Below are 21,526 nucleotides of genomic sequence, written 5' to 3'. Positions count from 1 at the left end.
TCCGGTCAGACTGCGGCCGTCCGCAACGGCTCAGACGGTCACAGGGATCGCCGTTCATCATGACTTGGCCGGCTGGCCCCATGTTCTGATTGGGGAGGTTGAGCACCCTGGGTGTGCCTCACAATCTATTGGCTTGCAGTTACATCAGCCCTATTCTGATTGGCTACACCCAGTTACGGAAGCCATTACATCATTACAGATGCATTGTTGGCTAAGTATACCATTCCTGATCAATACATTCCAGAACTTTTGAACCTTTCCAAACTTGTTTATGACTTTGGGGGGAGGGTAGCAGGTGTTTATCTCTTTTGAGAGAGGAACCTATATGCTAATACTTAATAGGGTATACATGTATGATTTTAATTAATTTTGGAAAAAGTAGTTACAAGGAAAAGAACAATTTTGGTGGGAAAGCTTATTTACCATTTTTTAAGTACAGCAAGTAGGTTTTTATTTGTCCTTGTTAAAATGTAGGATGTGGCGTCCTTTAATCACACACAGCTGGTTAGTGACAAAGCTAGGATTCATATCCAAGCAGTCTAAATGCAGAATCCACATTCTTACCTACTATATTATATTGCCACCCTGCTTGGAACTAACACTTCATGTTGAACTGACTACTCCCAAGTGTACAGACCATACCAAAAAAAATCCAAGTTATTAGTGGGCAGAAGTCAGATATCTTGGGAGCAGCATCCAGAGGACCCTGCTACCTAAGAGATATTTTATAAAGCAACTGAAAATTTCAATGGGGAGATTTTTAAATTACTATAATTTTCCTGCCTTGTGTTAAGTTGTTTTGCTTTTTCTTTTAATAAAACTTTTTCTGATACCATGCAGTTAGCATGATTACAGTTGTTGGAATTGTTGCCTACCTATGGCCTTACAAGAAAAGATTCTCTGGGTTTCTGGATGGAACTTTGGCTAAAATTTCTCTTAGCTTGGTAATACCTTCATAGAGAAATCTGGGCCCTCGGCACGAAGGGCATTTCTGACGTAAGAAATCTTCTTTTAAGGTCAAGGTGAGGAAATGGTACTGCTTCAGCCAAATGATAGCTCTAGCCTTGTGCTTTTGAATTTGCAGAGGCATTGCATAGAGCATCGAAGAATAAGTGGACTTAGTACATCCAAGATACTACCAGTGAACTTGGACCTGGGGCAGGTCAATGAGAAGTATATGGATAGAATAAGCACACTAATTGAAATATGGAGACTGCACAAGTTTATGATTGTGTAACTTACAAAGTGTGTCCATATCATCTCTATGGGGGAAAAACAACAAAATCCAGAAAGCAAGAGCCCTTTGAATTGGTGGCTCGCTCTTTTGTGTCAACAATATGGCTTTAGAGTGCTATGTGCTCATGTTTTTATATCACTTGGATGTGATTTTTCTGAAAACATTTTTGAAAATGGTGAGATGCTCCGCAACTATGATCCTCAACAATTCTTGGAGATAGGGCCAGTATAGAATCTTGAATTTTCAGATAAAAAAACAAACTTGATCTTTCTTTGCTTAAGATTCCTGTTACATGTAAATATGTGGACATTTATTCCCAGTTACTATCTTTGTCATAAAGGAATTTATATGGAGATGGCTATCAACAGTGGCTATGAGTTCCTGTCAACACTTATGTATGCCACATAAGAGAAAGAAAAACACACTCAAGGAGTGCTTACAAAACACCTGGGTCTTTTAATCCTCACAACACTACAATAGAACCAGAATTTTAGAATAACACAGCTGAAGCATAGCTACCAAGGTTAGCCACCAAATAATCATCAGAGATGTATTCAAGCCCAGGCTTGTTTGACTCCAAGCTTTGCTCTTTTCACCAGGGTATAGCACATCCCTCACGGAATTGTTCAGCTGTGAAAGATTAGGTAATGATTTCTCCCCTTTCGTGTCTAGAGTTCAAATTTTTAACCCATATAAACCTAAACCTTATGAATACTTAATGTTAAGTACTTTTATTCCTTTCCACTGGAGGGGGAAAAAAGCAATTTCCAATGGATCGAATGCATTTTCAGACATACTTTACCAGTAGAGCAGTTTAAGGCAATTCAGCCTATTTCCATCTAGCAGAAATTTTCTTATTTATTTTCTACTGATAAACGAACACAATAGACATTTTGAATTGGGGGTGAACATTACTACTTCTTCTTGATTTATGAGTAACTTGCCTTGGGGGACCAGGTGAGATAATTCCTTATGCCTCCCATTCAGGTAGAAGGCCGTAGTTAAGGAAGCACAAGGTAAGTTAGGGACATCTAATGCCTCATGTTGATTTACCCCCAGTCCTCAATGCTATCCTGTGCTGTGCATTAATTTAAGATTCAAAAGCAGCAGAATGTGTGTTGTAGACAGATTTTAGTTGCACTGATACAGTTTTCCTATCCAGCCACACATTTGTTAATTTGTGAACAATGGCACAAATTTATAAAACAGATGGATAATGTTAGGGTTATAATCTGTAACCCCAGATTAGATGACAATAAATGTTACTCATAATATTAATTATGTTCTGACCTTGTTGTATTTAGATGGTAGTCCTAAATAAACTGATCTATTTATTTAGATGGTAATATTAACACCACACTAATTATATTTAATAATGAACATGTGAAACAACAATTTATCACCTGGTTCAATATTCTGCAATGCTAAATTTCTACTTGGCCCATCTAAATCTTGCATATTTCTTAGGCCACAGAATCTTTGTCAGTGTCTACTGTATTGGAATGGTGCTGTTTCTCCAAATTTCCACAATGCCTAGTTTACTTTAACAGGAGGCAGGTAATGGAGACCTCACTGAGATTATCCCACGCACTGATACACCTCTTTTTGTTGGGCGGGAGGCGGGGGTAGTGGGGGAAGATTAGCCCTGAGCCAACATCTGCTGCCAATCCTCCTCTTTTTGCTGAGGAAGACTGGCCCTGAGCTAACATCTGTGCCCATCTTCTACTTAATATGTGGGAGACCTGCCACAGCATGGCTTGCCAAGCGGTGCCATGTCCGCACCCAGGATCTGAACCAGCAAACCTTAGGCTGCCGAAGCAGAATGTGCGAACTTAACCACTGCGCCACTGGGTGGGCCCCTGATACATCTCTTGATGGTAGACAAAGAAAGTAGGCAGAGGAAAGAGAGAAAAAGTAGTTGTTGAAGAATGGCGTCTGAAGGTGAATGATGAATAGCAAACAAGTTTTCATCTTAGTTTGGGAGGGGGAGGGAAGAGGGCTAAGAGGAATGGAGAAGAGAAGTTCAGCTAAAAATAATTTGAAAGAAAGGAACATATTCATACTTATTTGAGTCAAGCTTAAGGGGAGAAATAAAAGTACAGAGATAATAGAATAGAAAAAACCATAATTTTAATAGTTAACAATTATTGAACTATTAATTTGATTTTGCAGAGGGAAACCCGGCACAGAGTGGTTAAATAGCTTCTCCAAATTTACGTAGTTAGTGAATGGCAAAGCTTGAATTCCAGTCTTGGCAATCTGAACCACTATTTTAAAATGGAGTATTAACAAAGCACACAGAGTGAGAAAACTTATAGCGAGGGGACATTAGAGACCAAGGGAATATCTTGAGGGGGGCAGTGAGGGGGAGACCGGGGACTGCATTTAAAACAATTACCAATGGGCTAAATATAGTTATGTTGTATTAACGGTCAGAGCGCTTTGTATTTATTAGATCATTTAATTCCGCTAACAATTCTGTGAGGACAATTTTCAGACGAGGACACTTGATAGGTGATAAACGATACCTTCTCTTCTTGCACTGAGATACATCTCAATAGCTGGCTCTGGAGCAAGATGAGGAAGACTGAAGGAGACTTGGCAACAGAACGGACCACGGCAAGGTAAGCAAGTTGAAAACGAGAAATGCAGGAAGTTTCCTATTTAGGCAGAGGCTACTTCCAGCTTTCAAATCTCCCCAGCCGGCCCGCCAAGGCGTCACAAAGCCCGCCCCCCAGTCACAAAGCCACGCCCCCTTCCGTGGCCGTTCTCTGAGCTCCCAATACTTCCCTCCTTCTCTCTGACTCCTCCCACTCCGCCCAGCATCATTTCCTGTGCGCTGGGTGCTGATTGGTTCAGCGCTCGGAAGTGAGGGCGGGCGGTGGGGCCGTTGCCGCAGTGACAGTGCTGGGGGAGTCCGAAGATGGCGGCGTCGCGTCGCTCTCAGCATCATCACCACCATCATCAACAACAGCTCCAGCCCGCCCCAGGGGCTTCGGCGCCGCCGCCGCCACCTCCCCCGCCCCTCAGCCCCGGCCTGGCCCCCGGGACCACCCCAGCCTCCCCCACGGCGGGTGGCCTGGCCCCCTTCGCGTCCCCGCGGCACGGCCTAGCGCTGCCGGAGGGGGATGGCAGTCGGGATCCGCCCGACAGGCCCCGATCCCCGGACCCGGTTGACAGTACCAGCTGTTGCAGTACCACCAGCACAATCTGTACCGTCGCCGCCGCTCCCGTGGTCCCGGCGGTTTCTGCTGCATCTGCCGTCGGGGTCGCTCCCAACCCAGCCGGCAGTGGTAGTAACAATTCACCGTCGTCCTCTTCTTCCCCGACTTCTTCCTCCTCTTCCTCTCCATCCTCCCCTGGATCCAGCTTGGCGGAGAGCCCCGAGGCGGCCGGAGTTAGCGCCCCAGCAACCTTGGGGCCTGGGACCGCGGGACCTGGGCCAGGGGTCCCGGCAGTGAGCGGGGCCCTACGGGAACTGTTGGAGGCCTGTCGCAATGGGGACGTGTCCCGGGTAAAGAGGCTGGTGGACGCGGCAAACGTGAATGCTAAGGACATGGCCGGCCGGAAGTCTTCTCCCCTGCACTTCGCTGCAGGTCAGACACTTTTGTATTGTTTACTAAGGGTTTGGTGTTGGGGACGGGGGTCCGGCTGGAGAAAGAAAAGAAGTTATGATGGAACAAAACGGGGGCGTGGTTATGGTTCCTCAACACCTCACCGGAAGACTAGAGGTTCTTTTCTTTAGATAGTGCCTGGGTGACGGGGGGCGTGGTAGGGGCATGTGTGAATCCATTCTTTTTAGTGTTTGCACAGTGATACTCGTACTCATTCCCAGACTCCTTTAGTGCTAGTCTCTGGATATGGGTATACTTAAACTTTTTCAGCTCCGAGGGTGTAGGAATAAAGTCAGATTTGAGCAGTCTTCGAGTAGTTTTGCAGTTTGTTTGCTAGTTTATTTCATTTTACAACAGGAATATGTTCCATGAGGACATTCTAGACCAAAAGAAGTTTAATGTAACTCAGCGAGTCTTTAAGGATCTATCGTATATTGTAGTCTCAGTAAGCCAATGGAAGACATAGATGCAGTTTGTGAAACTTTTCCCCTTTCTCAAGGAGTTTACAGTCTAATTGGGTAGATCAAAATATGACTATATGAAACAACTGGAGAAGAATATTTAGATGCAGCATGTGGTGGTAGAATAAATACAGGCTTGGAAGTTCTGGACGCTTCTATTTGTTCGTTGTCTAGCAGGCGGTTTACCTTATCTCAGTTGCCTCGGCTTTCTCGTGGGCAAAAATGATACATTACGGTTGTGTGAGGATTTAGTGAGAAGCGTCTGGCACATAAGTTCCTCAACAACAGTCCTAATTCCTAAACCCCGGACCACGAACTTTTGTGTTTCTTTTTTTTTTGTGAGCAAGTGGTTGACTATTTTTTCTTCTAAAAACAGCTATTTTTATAAAATACAGAGAGATATAAAACAAAAACAGAGGACCATAGTCTCACTGCCCAGATACCTACTATTGACATTTTTAAAAATAAAGGTAATGTTATATACAGTACAAATGTATATGTTATATATACATTATAAAATTCATATGGTACAGAAATACACAAAATGGAAAAGCCCCCCTAAAAAAAATCAAAGATAACAGACCAAAGATACATTCTTTTAAGTTTCTTGCTATGTTTCTAATATATATCACTCCTTGAATTTGTTCTGTTAATGGTAAAACGTGTGTTAAGAATTTACCATCTGTATTATTTCTTTTTACCACAACTTGGAAGATATTACTCTTCTCGTTTCACAGATGCCACAGTGAAGCACATACACAGGTATTCACAGAGCAAGTAGTAGGACCTAAATTTGAACTCACTTTGATTTCAGAGCTTGTGAAATCAAGTTTAAACTATTATAACCTATATCTGGGTTCATTTTTGTGAGTATTTGTGATGGAGTTTCTACTTTCCCAGTGTTTTGGGGTAAGAAGTAATTGAGGGCATATACTCCAAGAGTAATGTTCACACATTTTTTTATTGCAGCCCATACTTAGAAATGTATTTTACATTGTCACTTACTCAAACCTAATCAAAAGTTTCAGGAAACAGTGGTTTCTCTTACTACATGTGTTGTAGTCCGATATTTTATATCCTATTCCATTTCATTTTTTACAAAGCTGTTTCTGATCCATTAATGAGTCATCAGCAATATGAGAGACACAGGAAATCATTATTAGATCACTGGATCCATTCTTGATATATAAATACTACTATTAGGAATGTGGTGAATTGAATTGTAAACAGGCTTCCATCTAACTAGGTGTTTGCTCAAGCATGCTTATTTTAGACTAAATAGCATTTGTTTTTCCTTAGGCCAAATGAGAAGTCTAAGTCTGATATTACAAATCAGTCAAGGTGGTTTACTTTTGCATACTTTATTCCAAATTTAGTTATTTTAACACATTGTTTCACAAATCTCCTCATTCCTCACCACACTGCATTTTAAGTAATCACTAACAGATGATAGTTACTTATATTTATTTGTGTAATAATGTGCTTATTTAGGATTAGTTACTCGTAAAATCATGCTTGTCTCCCAAATCACTACTTCTGGTTGCCACAATAGTTACTTTTTATTCTGCTTTAGAGTTTTATGTGTACCCAGATAAGCTAGAAGACAAACAGTAAACCAGTGCTGTAATTATGTTGTAGTTATGAGAACCTAACCTCGAACTGGCTTTTGTAAAAAAACAGTTTTTTTAGTTCACTTGTGGAAAACAGACAACAGTAAAACTCTCTGTGGTTTAAAAACGTAACACTCTGTAGTCAATTTACTATACTTTTGTGTTTGTGTGCATAGCATTAAAGCTTTGTTAAATCTAGTCTTCACCATCATGTGTAGGCTGAGTGGTTAAACGTAATTCTCAGTTGACTGTTAGTTGGTTGGAATGCTAGTCACTGAATTGTCACGGAATAGCTGTTTTAAAGATAGGAAATTGGTACAATCCCTTGGATAGAAAAGTTTAAAAATTGTGGTTCGTTTGTTCCACAGATATTTTATTACTTATTATAGGTCAGGTGTTAAATCCTGACACAATTAGGAAGTGGCAGATAGACCTTACCCTTAGGGAGCTTACAGTCTGGTGGGGAAGACGAAACCAGAGCAACAACATTAGCAAAAGCTCACAAAGTGTGTAATCCAAGAGTGATAGGAAAAGTACCTGTTGGAGCAGGTAGTAGGGACTGTGTCCTGGTTTTAGAACATTTAAGGAGGTCTTTCTAGATAAAGAGATTTTTAAAGCAGGGATTTAAAAGATGAGTCCAAGCTAGCCAAACAAAGATTGGAAGGATGAATGTTAATTAATACCTTTATTTCCCTTTAAAAATGAGTTTACAGTTCTATAGAATGAAATGAAACCATTTTTAAAGATCTCAGAAGTGATATGAAGTTGTATTTAAATCCTTTTGACTTTTAAAAATATTACCATAAGAGTACCCATAATTCTTTCCAGCAGCAGAATTAAGAATCCTTTCTATCTCATTTTGGACTGTGATAATTATTTGTTTAAAATATGGCTTAGCGACAATAATGGAATCACCCTCCCTACAATTAGAAACATAATCTTCAGTTTCCCTTGTTGATCCAGGCTGTCAAAATACTATTTCTAATGCCTTCTTGAGATGGCTATATCAAAATGATTCACTCTTTTATTGTTGTCTGAAGTTTAAATAAGACTTTCTCTTCTACAGATAAGATCCTCGACCCTGGTTTTCCATTGTTCAAAGGACAGTCAAAGCTTTATCAATAGTATCAGTTTACAGTGATATTATCTCCTTAGTTCAGTGCCTAGTGGTGACATATTTTTGTTAAAGAACCAGTATATTCTGATGAGATCTCTTTTTACAGAAAAGTTTGAATGAGGTCTTTTTAAAAAGGGCTTTTACCAAAGCATTGAAGTCTGAGATTTCATAATATTTTTACTTTAAATTGAAGAAATTTTGAAATAGAATTCCTGGTAGTTAGTTAACATATAACTTGGGTTAGGATATGTAATCTGAGGGACTTCAGTATCAAAACTGGCAAAATATATATGGCAGATTGATGCTTTCTTTTGATTTGGTGGTATCTACATCAACACATTTAACCGTATGGAGGTTGCATGACTCATTCCTGTCTCTTCTGATTTTTCAGCATGACCACGCTTGTCTTGTCTTTTCCTCATCACTGTACAAATGTCGTTCCTAGTAAAAAACACTGTGTCCTCCAAACTGTCACCCATCAGTGGGTAAGAAGATGAGTCAGAATGATTCGGTCCTGGAGTGGGAATCTTTTTTGTACTATTCATTGTCTGGCAAGGTCCTTGATAATGCTTTTAAGCAAACATCCTGCCCCAGGGTTTAAGAAGGATCTAATTTGGTAATAGGAGAAAAGGAACTAGTTTCATAAATATCTTTCCAGACCTAATATTGTTGGCTACAAACTGGATTATTTTTTACTTAGTGTTTTCTTAAAACTTTATGCTTTGCTTAAGGTACCACTTAAAAAAAAATTCCACATAGAACTTTTAGTTAGAAAGATACGCAAAATGTCTCTTCTTTTTGCCTCGATATCACTCTTTGGAAGCAAATGATTTAAGGAACAAATTAGCTGTTTGTAAAATGTTATGTAAAAGTATCTCTGATAATTGGTGACAAGCACACTGTTCAACAATAGAGGAATTCTTACATAAATTAAAATACTGTACTATTTCTATGTGTCTATCTGCTTATATTTTCCTTTATCCATTAATATATCTTTTTTCTGATGCATGTCAATGTAAATTGCAGCCATTTTTGTAGCTTCCCCTAAATACACCAATATGCGTATCATTATCTAGAGTTCAGTATTTGTTTAAATATTTTGTCTTTTAATGTGAAATGTGTACAAATCTTATGTGTACATTCACTGAGTTTTGACAGATGCAAACACCTGTGTAACTCAAACCCTTATGGAAAGTCTTGATAACCTCAGAAAGTTCCCTCATGCCCGGCCTCTCCATTCCTGTCCTCCCTTCCCGGGGAGACAAACACCATTCTGACGTTTTTCCCCACTGTAGATTGAGTTGCCTGTTTTAGAAGTTCATGTAAATGGAATCCTACAGAGTTTACTCTTTTTCTGTAAGACTGCCTTTACTCAGCATATTTTGATGTTGTAGCATGCATCAGTAGTGTTTTACTGCTGAATAGTATTTCACTGTACGAATGTGCTATAGTTGGTTTTATCTCTTCTCCTGTTGTCAGACCCTTAGGCTGTTTCCAGTTTGAGCTATTATGAACATTCTTGTAACATTGGCAAACGTAGATTTTTTTTCTCTTGGGCCAATATCTAGTATTAGAGTTGCTGGGCCTTAGGGTAGGTAAATGTTCAGTTTTATAAGAAACTGCAAGACCTTTTCCCAAATTGGGTATGCAATTTTACATTCCCATCAACAACGTTTCAGAGTTCCAGTTGTTCCATGTCTTCCCAGCTTTCTCGCATGTTCTCAAATGTTTTAATTTTAACCAATCTATTGGAATGTATGGCAGTTCATTGTGGTTTTGTTTTGCATTTCCCTGAAATCTGGTGTTCAAGACTTTTTCATGTGTTTGCCATTTATATATCTTTTATGAAGTTCTACCCTCCTTTTTTTTTATTGGGCAAAGTTCCCATTTATTGGGTTTATCTCTTCATTATTGAGTTTTTGGAATACTTTAGAGAGCCTGCATGTTAATCCTTTGTCAGATAAATGTTGTGCTGATTCATTTACTTAATAGGGTCCTTCAAACAGAAGTTTCAAATTTAACTAAATTTATTTTATTTATATATTTATTTTATGGTTATTGCTTTCTGTGACCTATGACCTGGATAAGAACTTTCACCTATTCCCAAGTCACAAAGACACTTATTTCTTACTGAAAGCTTTATAGTTTTAGCTTTTACATTTAGGTTTGTTACTAATCTTATGTTCACTTTTGTCTTATCTGTGAGCTTAGATTGAGGTTTATTTTTTTTCATATGAATATCCTGTTTTCCTAGCACCATTTGTGAAAAGACCTTCCTTTTTCTTTCGTATTGCTTTTTCAACATTATCAAAAATCAGATGTTTGTTTAAGTTGGGGTCTCTACCAGACTTTTCATTCTGTCTCATTGATCTATTTGTCCATTTTTATGCCAGTATTACATGGCCTGGTCACTGTAGCTTTGTAGTTAGTCTTGAAGTTGATAGTGAACTCCAGCATGGCTCATCTGTTTCCAGATTGCTTTGTACCTACTAGGTCTGTTACACTTTTATTGAACTTTTAGGATCAGCTTGTCAGTTTCTACAAGAGTGTGCTGAGATTCCGATTGTGATTAGGCTGAATCTGTACATCAATTTGGGGAAAATTGACATCTTAACAATAGTGAGTCTTCCAATTCTTTATTTGCTCTCAGCAGTTTTTGGCATTTTTAGTGTGGAGTCTTTCGTGACATTTGTTTTTCCTGAAATTTTTTTTTAATGTATATTGATGCTATCATAATGGATATTGAAAATTTTTGTTTTTTAATTGTCTGCTGTTAATATGGTCAATTTGTATATTAACCTTGTATCCTATGACCTAGAACTCAATTATTATTTCTAGTAGCTCTTTTATAGATTCTTTAGGATTTTTGTTAAAAAATAATATTATCTGCAAATAGAGACAATTATGCCTTGTATTTCTTTTTCTTGACAGTGGTGAGCAAAAGTGGCAGAGTAGACATCTTTGCCTCATTTCAGCTCTTAGGGGGAAAATGTTCAATATTTCACCATTAAGTAAGATGTTAGCATTAAGTTTTTCATAGCTGTCCTTTATCAGATTGAGGAAGTTCTCTTTTAATCCTAGTTTGTTGAGTGTTTTTATTGTGAAAGGGTGTTAAATTTTATCAAATGCCTTTTCTGCATATGTTGAGATGATCCTATGGGTTTTCTCCTTTATTCATTTAATATGTTGTTTTATATTGATTTTCAAAAGTTTTAAATCAACTTTGCATTCTTGGGATAAACCCTACTTGGTCATGATGTGTATTATCCTTTTTATATATTGCTAGATTTTATGTGCTAATATTTTGTAAAAGATTTTTGCATCTGAGTTTATGAGAAATATTGGTCAGGAATTTTCTTTTTTGTTATGTCTTTGTCAGGCTTTGGCATTAGAATTATGCTGTGTCCCGTCCCCATCCCGTCCCCCCCGCCCTCCAAGAGAGTTTGGAAGAGTTCATTTCTCTATTTTCTGAATGAGTTTTTGGAGAATTGGCATCAATTTTCTTTAAATACTTGATAGACTATCCACAATGAAACCAGCTAGACCAGTTAAACTTTTGTTAATGAATTTAATTCCTTTAATAGGTATAGGGCTAAGAGACTTTTCTCTTTATTTGTCAGCTTTGGTCAGTCTTATCTTTCAAGGAATTTGTTCGTTTTATCTGTGTTGGCAAATTTGTTTGCATAAAGTTGTTTATAATACTGTTTTATTATTGTTATATTGTCTATAAGAGCTGTTGAGGTGAACTCTATTATTTTTCATACTGGTAATTTGTGTTTTCCTCTGATTAGCCTAGTGAGGGACTTTATCAATTCTGTTGATCTTTTCAAAGAACCAACTCTTGGCTTTGTTAATTTTCTCTAGTGTTTGTTTTTCATTTCACTGACATCTGTTCTTATCTTCCTTCGACTTATTTTGAGTTTACTATATTTGTTATTTATTGCTGTGCATGCAACTACCCCAAAATGTAGCGGCTTAAAATAACAAACACTGGGGGCCGGTCCCATGACCCAGTGGTTAAGTTCTCATGCTCCGCTGCAGTGGCCCAGGGTTTCGCCAGTTTGGATTCTGGGTGTGGACATGGCACCGCTCATCAGGCCATGTTGAGGTGGCATCCCACATGCCACAACTAGAAGGACCTGCAACTAAGATATACAATATGTACCAGGGGGTATTTGGGAAGATAAAACAGGAAAAAAACAAAAAAGATTGGCAACAGTTGTTAGCTCAGGTGCCAATCCTTAAAAAAATAAACAAAAACAAACATTTCTTATTTCACAGTTTCTGTGGGTCGGGATTCCAGGTGTGGGTTAGGAATGTGGGCTGTGTTCTCTGCCTCAAGGTCTTTCATTTGGTTGCAGTCAAGATGTGGGCTGGGGCTGTGGTCTTATCTGAAGACAGTTGAAGGAGGAGTTGCTTCCAAACTTGATCATATAATTGTTAGCAGGGTTTCGTTCCTCACAGGGTGTTGGACTGAGATCTCCCTCAGTTCTATAGGGCAGCTCACAGCGTGACAATTGACTACTATCAGAGCGAACAAATGAGAGAGCAAGAGAGGGTAAGCAGGTGGAATCCAGAGTCTTGAAAATCGAGTTTCGGAAGTGTTAACTTGTTAACTTTTGTTGGGTTCTGTTTGTTAGAAGGAAGACAGTAGGTCCAGCCCCTACTCAAGGGGAGAGGATTACACAAGGGCATATGTCCTGGGATATTGGGATCATTGGGAGCCGTCCTAGAAGCTGCCTTCCACGTTTAGTTTGTTTCTCGTTTTCCAGCTTCTTAAGGTGAAAACTGAGGTAATTAGTTTTAGACTTTTCTAATCTGAGTTTAAAAGTATAAATTTCCTTCTAATCACCGCTTTAGCTGCATCCTGCAAATTTTAAGGTGTGTATTTTCATTATCATTCAATTTGAAATATTTTCCAATTTCCTTTGTGGTTTCTTTCTTGATCTGTGGATTGTTTAGCAGTGTGGTTTTTAATTTCTAAATTCATGGAGTATGCTGGATATCTTATTGTTGATTACTAATTTAATTCTATTGTGATCAGAGCACATACTCTGTATAATTTCACTCCTGTTAAATTTACTGAGACTTGTGTTTTGGCCCAGATTTACTCTATTTTGGTGAAATCTCTTGAAAAGAACATGTATTCTGTAATTGTTGATTGTAATGTTCTGTAATATCAGTTAAATCAAGGTAGTTGATGGTGTTGTTTAGATCTCTTATGTCTTTTTTATATCTTATATCTCTTATATTTTATATTTTCATGTATATATGTTTCTTATTTCTTATATTGATTTGCTTTCAACCTATCTGTGTCTTTATATTTAAAGTATGTCTATTATAGAGAGTATATATTTGGGTGTTAGTTTTTTACTCATTCTGACATCTGTTTGTTTCATTTAATCTAACCCATTAATTAACAATAATACTTCCAATTCCAATTCCAATTTAGGGTTTTTTCTAAACTCTTTAAATATTATGTCTGTACATTATTTCTTCCGTACCTAGACTTCTGGTTCTCAAGGACCAAGGGGATTATAGAATCAGAATATCTCGTAATTACTCGTTTGCTTTATCCTATAGTATGCACAAATAGTCTTGGAATAATAATACAGACACCAACATAATTACTGAAAACAGTTAAAAAATATTTTGCATATACTGTCCTTATTTTTGCTCCATTACTCTTGCTCCATTGTCAGAGGATGTAGCCGTTACATACTTTCTCTCATAAATTTCGTTTTGTTTTAGTTCTGCAAGTATACGTGTGGTAGGTGGTCCCCAAGGTGGGTACCATAAATTCTCTTCCTTCATGTGCCTTATACTACACCTCTTATCAAAAGGTGGAGCCTCTTTCCCGCCCCTTGTATCTGAATTGATCTTGTGATTTGCTAGGATGAATGGAATGTGGCAGAAGTTATGCTGTGTAATGTCTGAGCCTTCAGAGATCTGCAATTTTCATTTTCATGCATTGGGACTCTCCGTCTTGGAATCCAGCCACCATGCTTTGAGAAAGACTGTGGAGCGAGAAGTAAGGCTGGTCAGCAGCCCCCACTGAAGCTCTCAGCCAGTACCTGCTGCCAGCTGAGTGAGTGAAACCACCTTGGATGTTCCATCCAGATGACTGAACTTAGTTAACGCACAGCGTCACCAGAAATATAAGTGGTTGTTATTTTAAGCCACTGAATTTTGGAATAGTTTGTTATATAGCAGTAGATACCTGGAATCATTATTTATAGCTATAGCTCTATATCTATTTTTTTGTAAATGTTCACCACTATTCCTCATTTTGATTTCTCTACTTATTTTGGTGGTCCCTCATTAGTTCTCTAGGGTTTACTCAGGCTGATGTCCTGGAAACAGTATTCCCTGAAAACTTTTTAATGTCAGTAACAGTTGTTGCCTTTTTCTTGGAAGTCACTTGGCTGGATGTAAAATCTTTGGTTCTTGTTTTCTTTCCCGTATTTAAAAAGTTATTCCATTTTGTTTTGGTCAAAACTATTAATGTTGAAAGTCTGATGGAAATTTGATTTTCTTTCCCTTGGTCTTTTTTCCCGGATGTCGGAAGGATGTTTTTCCTTTTTCATTAATGTCCATGTATTCTACTAGAGTATATCTTGTTGTTAGCCCCTCCAAGTTGATTTTCTCAGGTATGTGATAAGCTTTTCCTTTACATAGTTTCAGCTCTTTTATTTTAGAAAAGTTTTCCTGAATTATACTTTTTAGTATTTATTCTTTTTCCTTGCTTTTATGTATTTTGGAACTTTGGCTGTCTTCTAAATTTGTCACTTGCTCTTTTTTGTGTGTATGGTAAAATATACATAACATAAACCTTACCATTTTAACTTTTTTTTTTTTTTTTTTTTTTGCTGAGGAAGATTCACCCTGAGTTAACATCTGTGCCATCTTCCTCTACTTTTTTGTATGTCAGTCTCTGCCACAGCATGGCCACTGATGAGTGGTATAGGTCTACACCCGGGAACTGAACCTGGGCTGCTGAAGTGGCCTGGGCTGCCAAACTTAACCACTGGGTCGTAGGGCCAACCCCCATTTTAACCATTATTAAGTATACAGTTGAAAGGCATTAAGTACATTCACAGTGTTGTACAGCTATTAGCACTGTCCATTTGCAAAACTTTTTCATCACCCTAAACAGACACTCTGTACCCATTTAAACAATTACTACCCATTTCCACCTCACCCTAGCCCCTAATAATTGTGACTTACTCTTGAATCCTTTTTAAAAAATATATTTTCATTTCTTTTTGTTTTTTAAAAAACTTCCTTCTTTTACCTTCTGTTTCTCTTAAGGCAGGAGTTGGGAAACTCTCTGTGAGTGTCCAGTTGGTAAATATTTTAGGCTTTGTGCTCTCTATGGTCTCTTTTTCAACTCAGCTCTGCTTTTGTGCGGTAAAGTATCCAATACATAAATTAATAGGTGTGGTTGTGTTCCAGTAAAACTTTATTTATAAGAGCAGGTGGTGGCCAGATTTGGCATGTGGGTTGTGGTTTGCTGATCCCTGACATGAGGCATTATCTGTGGGCTTTTTTTCACTTTTGTTTTACTTATTATTTAATCTTTATTTCTGATATGAATTTTTTAAAATTTTGAATTATTTCCTGCATTCTATCATCTTATATCTAATTCAGATTCATGCTGTTCTTTCATATCTTGCATCGTTTTCATAGTTTTTAAGCTAGTATTGAAATAGTACATCATAATTTTGTCTGTTTTCTGGGGATTTTCTTCTGTATTCTTTGTCCATAGGGATATTATTCTGCTCAAATTCTTCTTACAGCTTTGCTTGGGATTTGACCTTAAATTTTTTTCTTTTGCTTATTTTTACAGAAATTAACTGATAAGTAATTTCAAGGCTAGCAATAGAGGCCTGAGATTTCCAGGATGACTCCCTTTGGTCTTTCTTTCCATTTGGTGGACGTGCAGCTCTGCCCTAGAATAGATGGAGTCTCGGTAAGGTTTGCAAGATCACCTCCTGCAGGAGTAGCTTTTCAGTGATGAAACATCACCATTTTATATCTCAGTTTATATAGCCTACGTGCCGCTTTCTGGGGAGCCTTAACCGGAGACATGCTGCTAGGGGCATTTTATAGTTAACAGGTCTTCCTCATAGTCTGTTTACATGAAGTGTTTTTGACAAGAAACCAGCCATGGAAACCATAGTCTAGTCACCTGCCTTTTCTCTCCCCTGGGGCGTCCTCTTCCTTGCCAAGGAACTGAAAAGATCACAAGCTAGGTGTTCCTTCCTTCCAGAACTGAAGTGATTCTTTGGCAGTTAAAAGGCCAAAGAAACGTACCTGGGGAATAGAAGGCATATCATCAAGGGCCAAGTTGTGAGCATAAACGTGTTAAAAAATAAGATCTTAAGCTTAGAGCCCAGGAGGAAAAAAGTAATCAAGGAATGTAAATGATGCTAAGAAAATGTTTTATTGCAGTGGTAGTTTTGGAAAGGAATAAACGTCATCATGAGTCTTGTGATGAAATGTGGGTGAAAACATTAGAGTAGTTTATTCTTAAGTTTATTTAATAGCCTCCTTTTGCTTCATGGACAAAGAAATCTTTTGGGTGGTTGACTGAAATATGCGGTAGATACAGGTGAAGAGACAAGTGTCTCTTAATTCATATTTTTCCCTTATGTCAGGGTCCTGGAAGCTACTTTGGCTTATGTTTATTCTCCTGACAAAAATGCCCAGAAAGGTGGGACGTGGCCTTGACGCTGGGGGAGTGCATGCCTTGTATCATCAGTGGGGACTCCTAATAAGACTTGAGGAGGGTGAGTTTTTTGGGGATTTCTACTAAAGCCTGGGTGCTCAGGCTAACGTTTGAGGGCCCCTTTCTAAACATCATTTGAGTGCAAGTACTTGAGGAAAGTTCGGAGTGTTTGGTTTTGGTTTGCCCACTGGGTTTTCCTTTTCAGGCTTCATCAGGTGTCCAAGACTGCTTCTCCCTGCCCTGAGCTGCTGGGTGCTTTGTCAAGTGGAAACTTGTTTTGCCTGTCGGTTCAGGTGCTTCTGTATAGAATTAAAGCAGTGTGAGCTTAAACCCTTTTTTCTTTTCTGAGGCTGTGTTTTTGGAGTGTGTCAGCTCCCTATTCTGTTTAGACTAGTGAATTTTTTTTTTTTAGTTGTAGAAAAAGGGGAAATAAAGTGATGTGAAGTTTCCTTTCCCTTTTGCCTTTTCGCTGTAACACAAATTCAACTCATGGTTGGTGGCAGCTGTTTGTTGGTTTGGTTTTTTGGACTTGCAACTTTTTTCTTCTGTAGTAGAGTAAAAAAAAAAAAGTGAAGAGGCATTTGGTGGTTAGCAGATGATTTTTATTAACTACAAACTGAAAAAAACTTGTTTTAATTTACTGATTGACCAAAAGTCCTTAAAGCTAAAGTCCCTGTATCATCAGGTATAGTTTAAAAATAGCCTAAAGCTCCTGATGCTCAGCTAATGCCTAGATAGAATGCTTTTGAAAAGCTGGGATGTGTTCGTGTATAACTAGACACTGAACAGATCCGATGCCTTCATTCTGTTAGATTCACCAGCCATGGAAACCATTTTGACAGTCTCATCCATCTTATTAATCCGATGTGCAGTGCTCCATTTCCAAAAGCTCAGGCTGTTCTCATGGTGACTGCAGAAGTTTGTGTTTTTGGAAAGAAATGACATGGAATTACAGTTTAATGAATATGTTTTAGCTACTTTTTTCTAATGTCTTGAGGAGAGATGCCAAGCTACGCTTTTCATCTTTGCAGGAAAATGTCCTTATTTGGGAAAAAACCCTTTTGGACTAATTTAAAAACTTATAGCAAACTATCAAAAACTTGGTTGCCTCTCTCCCCCCAAAAAATCCACAAATATTTAGCAGCAGGAAAGTGTCACTGATACCCTATTGGAATTTGATGAAAGCAGACAATTCGAGGTATGTAGTTAGAGCAGTTCAATATGTAATTCAGTGAATTGTTCATAGTATGTGCTCTATAAATGTTTGAGCAAGTGAACTTTGTAAGTTGACACTTCTAATTTCTGATCTTCTGACTTTCTTAAATGTGTAAATAATAATCCATGTATATTAGTCCAGTCCTTTGTCATCAAAGTGCTTTCACTGCTCTGTTGGCATATATATGAAGGAACTTAGTTTTGATATTGTTACTAGACAGTATAAAAACTAATAAAAAATAGCAACAACTGCCTTTGAGTGGTTTTTGTGCTTTCCCAATGTAATTTTATTTAATCCTTACAGCAACCATATGAGGAAAGTTTCAGGTCTGTTTTACAAATGAAGAAACTGAGACTCAGAGTGTAATGTGTTGTCCAAAGTCACATAGCTGTCAAGTGATAGAGCCAGATTTAAACCCATATCAGGCTGTCCGAAAATCATTTGGCCCATGCTATTCAAGTAGAAAGTTGATAGCGAAGAGAAATAAATTCTTCTGAGTCATTTTATATATATATATTTTTTGAGGAAGATTGGCTCTGAACTAACATCTGCTACCAATCCTCCCCTTTTTGCTTGAGGAAGATTGTCCCTGAGCTAACATCCTTGCCCATCTTCCTCCATTTTGTATGTGGGACTTCTCCACAGCATGGCTTGATAAGCGGTGTAGGTCTGTTCCTGGATCTGAACCTTCGAACCCTGAGCTGCCAAAGTGGAGTGTGCACACTTAACCACTACACCACTGGGCCGGCCCCAGTCATTTTATAATTTGACAATTGTGATTGCTTTCTCAAATTTGTTTTCTGAAAATAAAAGTTATGGTACAGGGGGCCGATCCTGTGGCCAAGTGGTTAAGTTTGTGTGCTCTCCTTCGGCGGCCCAGGGTTTCGCCAGTTCAGATCCTGGGTGTGGCCACAGCACTGCTCAACAAGCCATACTGAGGCAGCATCCCACATGCCACAACTAGAAGGATCCACAACTGAAAATACTCAACTATGTACTGGGGGGCTTTGGGGAGAAACAGGAAAAATAAAATATTTAAAAAAAGTAATTGTAGAAATTTTGGAAAGTGCAATAAAAAGTGATCCATCATCTCACTGCCCCAGGGCAGTCACTGTGGTCATTTTGGCATATTCCCCCCAGCTTTTTTCCTAGGTATTTAAAATAAAGCAAAACTGCATATAAATGCTTTCTTAAAACATTGTGACCAGGATGTGATTGAGACCATGCTTTTAGTAAGTGGGGTATTGGAACATTCACAGTTATTAAGATTTTGGACTTTCTGATCTTTTGATCAGTCACTTCATAAACATAAAAAAGTGTGATTGGAAGTAATCTTTGAAGAACCTCATAATTAAATGGAAGAAGGCCATTTTAGGAGCTCCTTTCTTTAAAAGACTACTTGAAATTGTTAGAAAATCTTGAAGATAAGCTGCTATATGTTTTGATTCATGGAAGCAGTTAAGAAAAAAACTCATTTTGACAGTCAAGAAAACCTAAAACAATTTTAAAATAGTTAATGCCCCTTAACTAACACTTAAAAATAGTTAAGATGGTAAATTTTGTGTTTAAGTTATTTTACCACAATTAAAAATTTTTAAACGGGGGTATCCATTATAGTGGGCATTTTGATCTCTCTGTTGTCCTAGGGAGAACTCATTTCTTAATATTACCAACGTGAAATATGGGAAATAGCATATTCAGTAGAGTGAATCTTAGTGATATGTTGAGGATACCCTTTTGTCCCTTCCGTACATTCACATTTCTGAGAGTAAATGTGGTCCTTCTTTGACAATATGAAACTAAGTATTAATGAAGTGTTTGTGGAAATTCAAAAGACCTACATGCAACTTGCTTAGTTACCAGTCACTGGGACAATTCTGTAGTGTGTTTCCCCCTTTGGACAGTTTCTCAGGAATCTGGCCTGAGCCGAAAGGTTTTGCAGTGGTTCAGTAACAACGCACTAAATCTAGGTGCTATAAGGAGCAAGATGATGAAACTGGCATTATTTTGTGCCCTTGAGGAAGTTTATAGTCAAAATGCAGTGGGTATCAAAATGTTTGATCTCAGGACTCTTACACTCTTAAAAATAATTGAAAGAGCTTTTGTTTATGTGGATTATGTCTATGGAGATTTATTATATTAGGAATTAAAACTGAGAAATTAAAAAAATAATAAACTCTATTATGTGTTAGAGTAAATCACACTTTTAATGAAAAGTAACTATTTTCCAAAACAAAGATTAATGAGAAGAGAGATATTAATTTACACTTTGCAAGTCACTTTAATGTCTAACTTAATAGAAGATAGATCTGTTTCTTCATGCCATTTGTTTTTCTTTATGATTTGGATTGAAGTATGTGAAGAAAATCCTACTTTAAACAGGTATGTAGTTAGAAAAAGAAGGAATATTTTAATAGCATTTTCAAATAATCTTAGACTTTTTTCTTTAATACTACGCCCAAACTTGATAAATAGTAGTTTCGTAAAGGTTAGTTGCAATGTGAAATCTGAAGCCATGTCAATAAATTTTTCATGCTCTGCTATGTTAAAATCCATTGGTATATCTTGCATGAATGGATCTTACCCTCTACATGTTTTGGTCATTTGAAAAATAGTTCACTGAGCTGTGCATATCTTCCAAATGTTGACACATTTCACTTTATAAATAAATATTAAGCACATTTGTTAATGTCACCACCAACCTCATCAGAAAAGTATTTTAAGTATTGGGAAACTGTTAAGCCCACGGTGGCAGATGTAAGTTTTACAAAACTTGCGTTTTTGCCTGAAAGCTCAAATTTTATCATTGGGAACAAATACTGTCTGTTTTCCTTGAAGTGACAAACTCATTTTGATCATTCTCGAGAAAATGTCTGTCAAATACACAGGTCAAACTGAGCTCACATGGTTGCATAAGTGCTATCCTGCAAGACGACCGTACTTTGCTGTGTAGTGGAGGTGCTTAATGAGTATTTCTCATTTTGTCACAAGTATATCAAAAAGATACGTACTCAAGGATTGGAATTTAAAAAAATTAATAGTATTTACATTTTCATGAAGGACATTCTTGAGTGAAACTGGCAGCTTTTTTTTCTTAAACTGTGAGGGCCTGGTGGTGAAGAATAAAATGACTAATAGTGCAGCTTGGTGCCGCCATCTTGGTTTATGCCAAGATTCACCATTGCTTTTGTATCATACATCAAAAGCACCAAGAGGACATTTTCCAAATGACCAACACATGATGTCATAAAATCATGCACTATTACTGTCTTGACAGTGAAAAAACCAAAATCATCATAGTATTATCTCGTGAATAGTTTTTACTTCTCAGACCCCCAGAAAGGGTCTCAGGGACCATCAGGGGTCAGGGACTGCACTTTAAAAGCTACCGAGCTAATACAAGTGGTTCTTAATTTTGTTTACACTCTTTTGAGAATCTGATGAAAAGTATGGAGATTCTCCCCAGAAAGATATACTTAAAGAACAAATTTTATGTAATTTTCAGATGATCACCATCTTCCAGAAGCATTAGAGCTATGG

General features: G+C 37.9%; 1 protein-coding gene across 3 annotated transcripts in view; it reads left to right on the top strand.

Moving 5' to 3' along the window:
• The first annotated feature begins 3,445 nt into the window (after positions 1–3,445).
• Positions 3,446–21,526, top strand: part of TNKS (tankyrase) — a 199,136-nt gene continuing 181,055 nt past the window's right edge. For 2 of the 3 annotated variants that reach the window (XR_006886615.1, XM_046648391.1), the window contains exon 1: positions 3,446–4,833. Coding sequence is in view for 2 of the 3 variants with exons in the window: in XM_046648391.1 (XP_046504347.1) it covers positions 4,161–4,833 (673 nt within the window). In the remaining variant the exon portion in view is untranslated. The remainder of the gene's footprint in view (positions 4,834–21,526) is intronic. The other variant, XM_046648390.1, reaches the window with a different exon arrangement.

Source organism: Equus quagga, chromosome 22 (assembly GCF_021613505.1).
Source record: "Equus quagga isolate Etosha38 chromosome 22, UCLA_HA_Equagga_1.0, whole genome shotgun sequence".
Taxonomy (NCBI): domain Eukaryota; kingdom Metazoa; phylum Chordata; class Mammalia; order Perissodactyla; family Equidae; genus Equus; species Equus quagga.
Note: the sequence above shows the minus strand (reverse complement) of the source record. Positions and strands in the feature narration are given on the sequence as shown.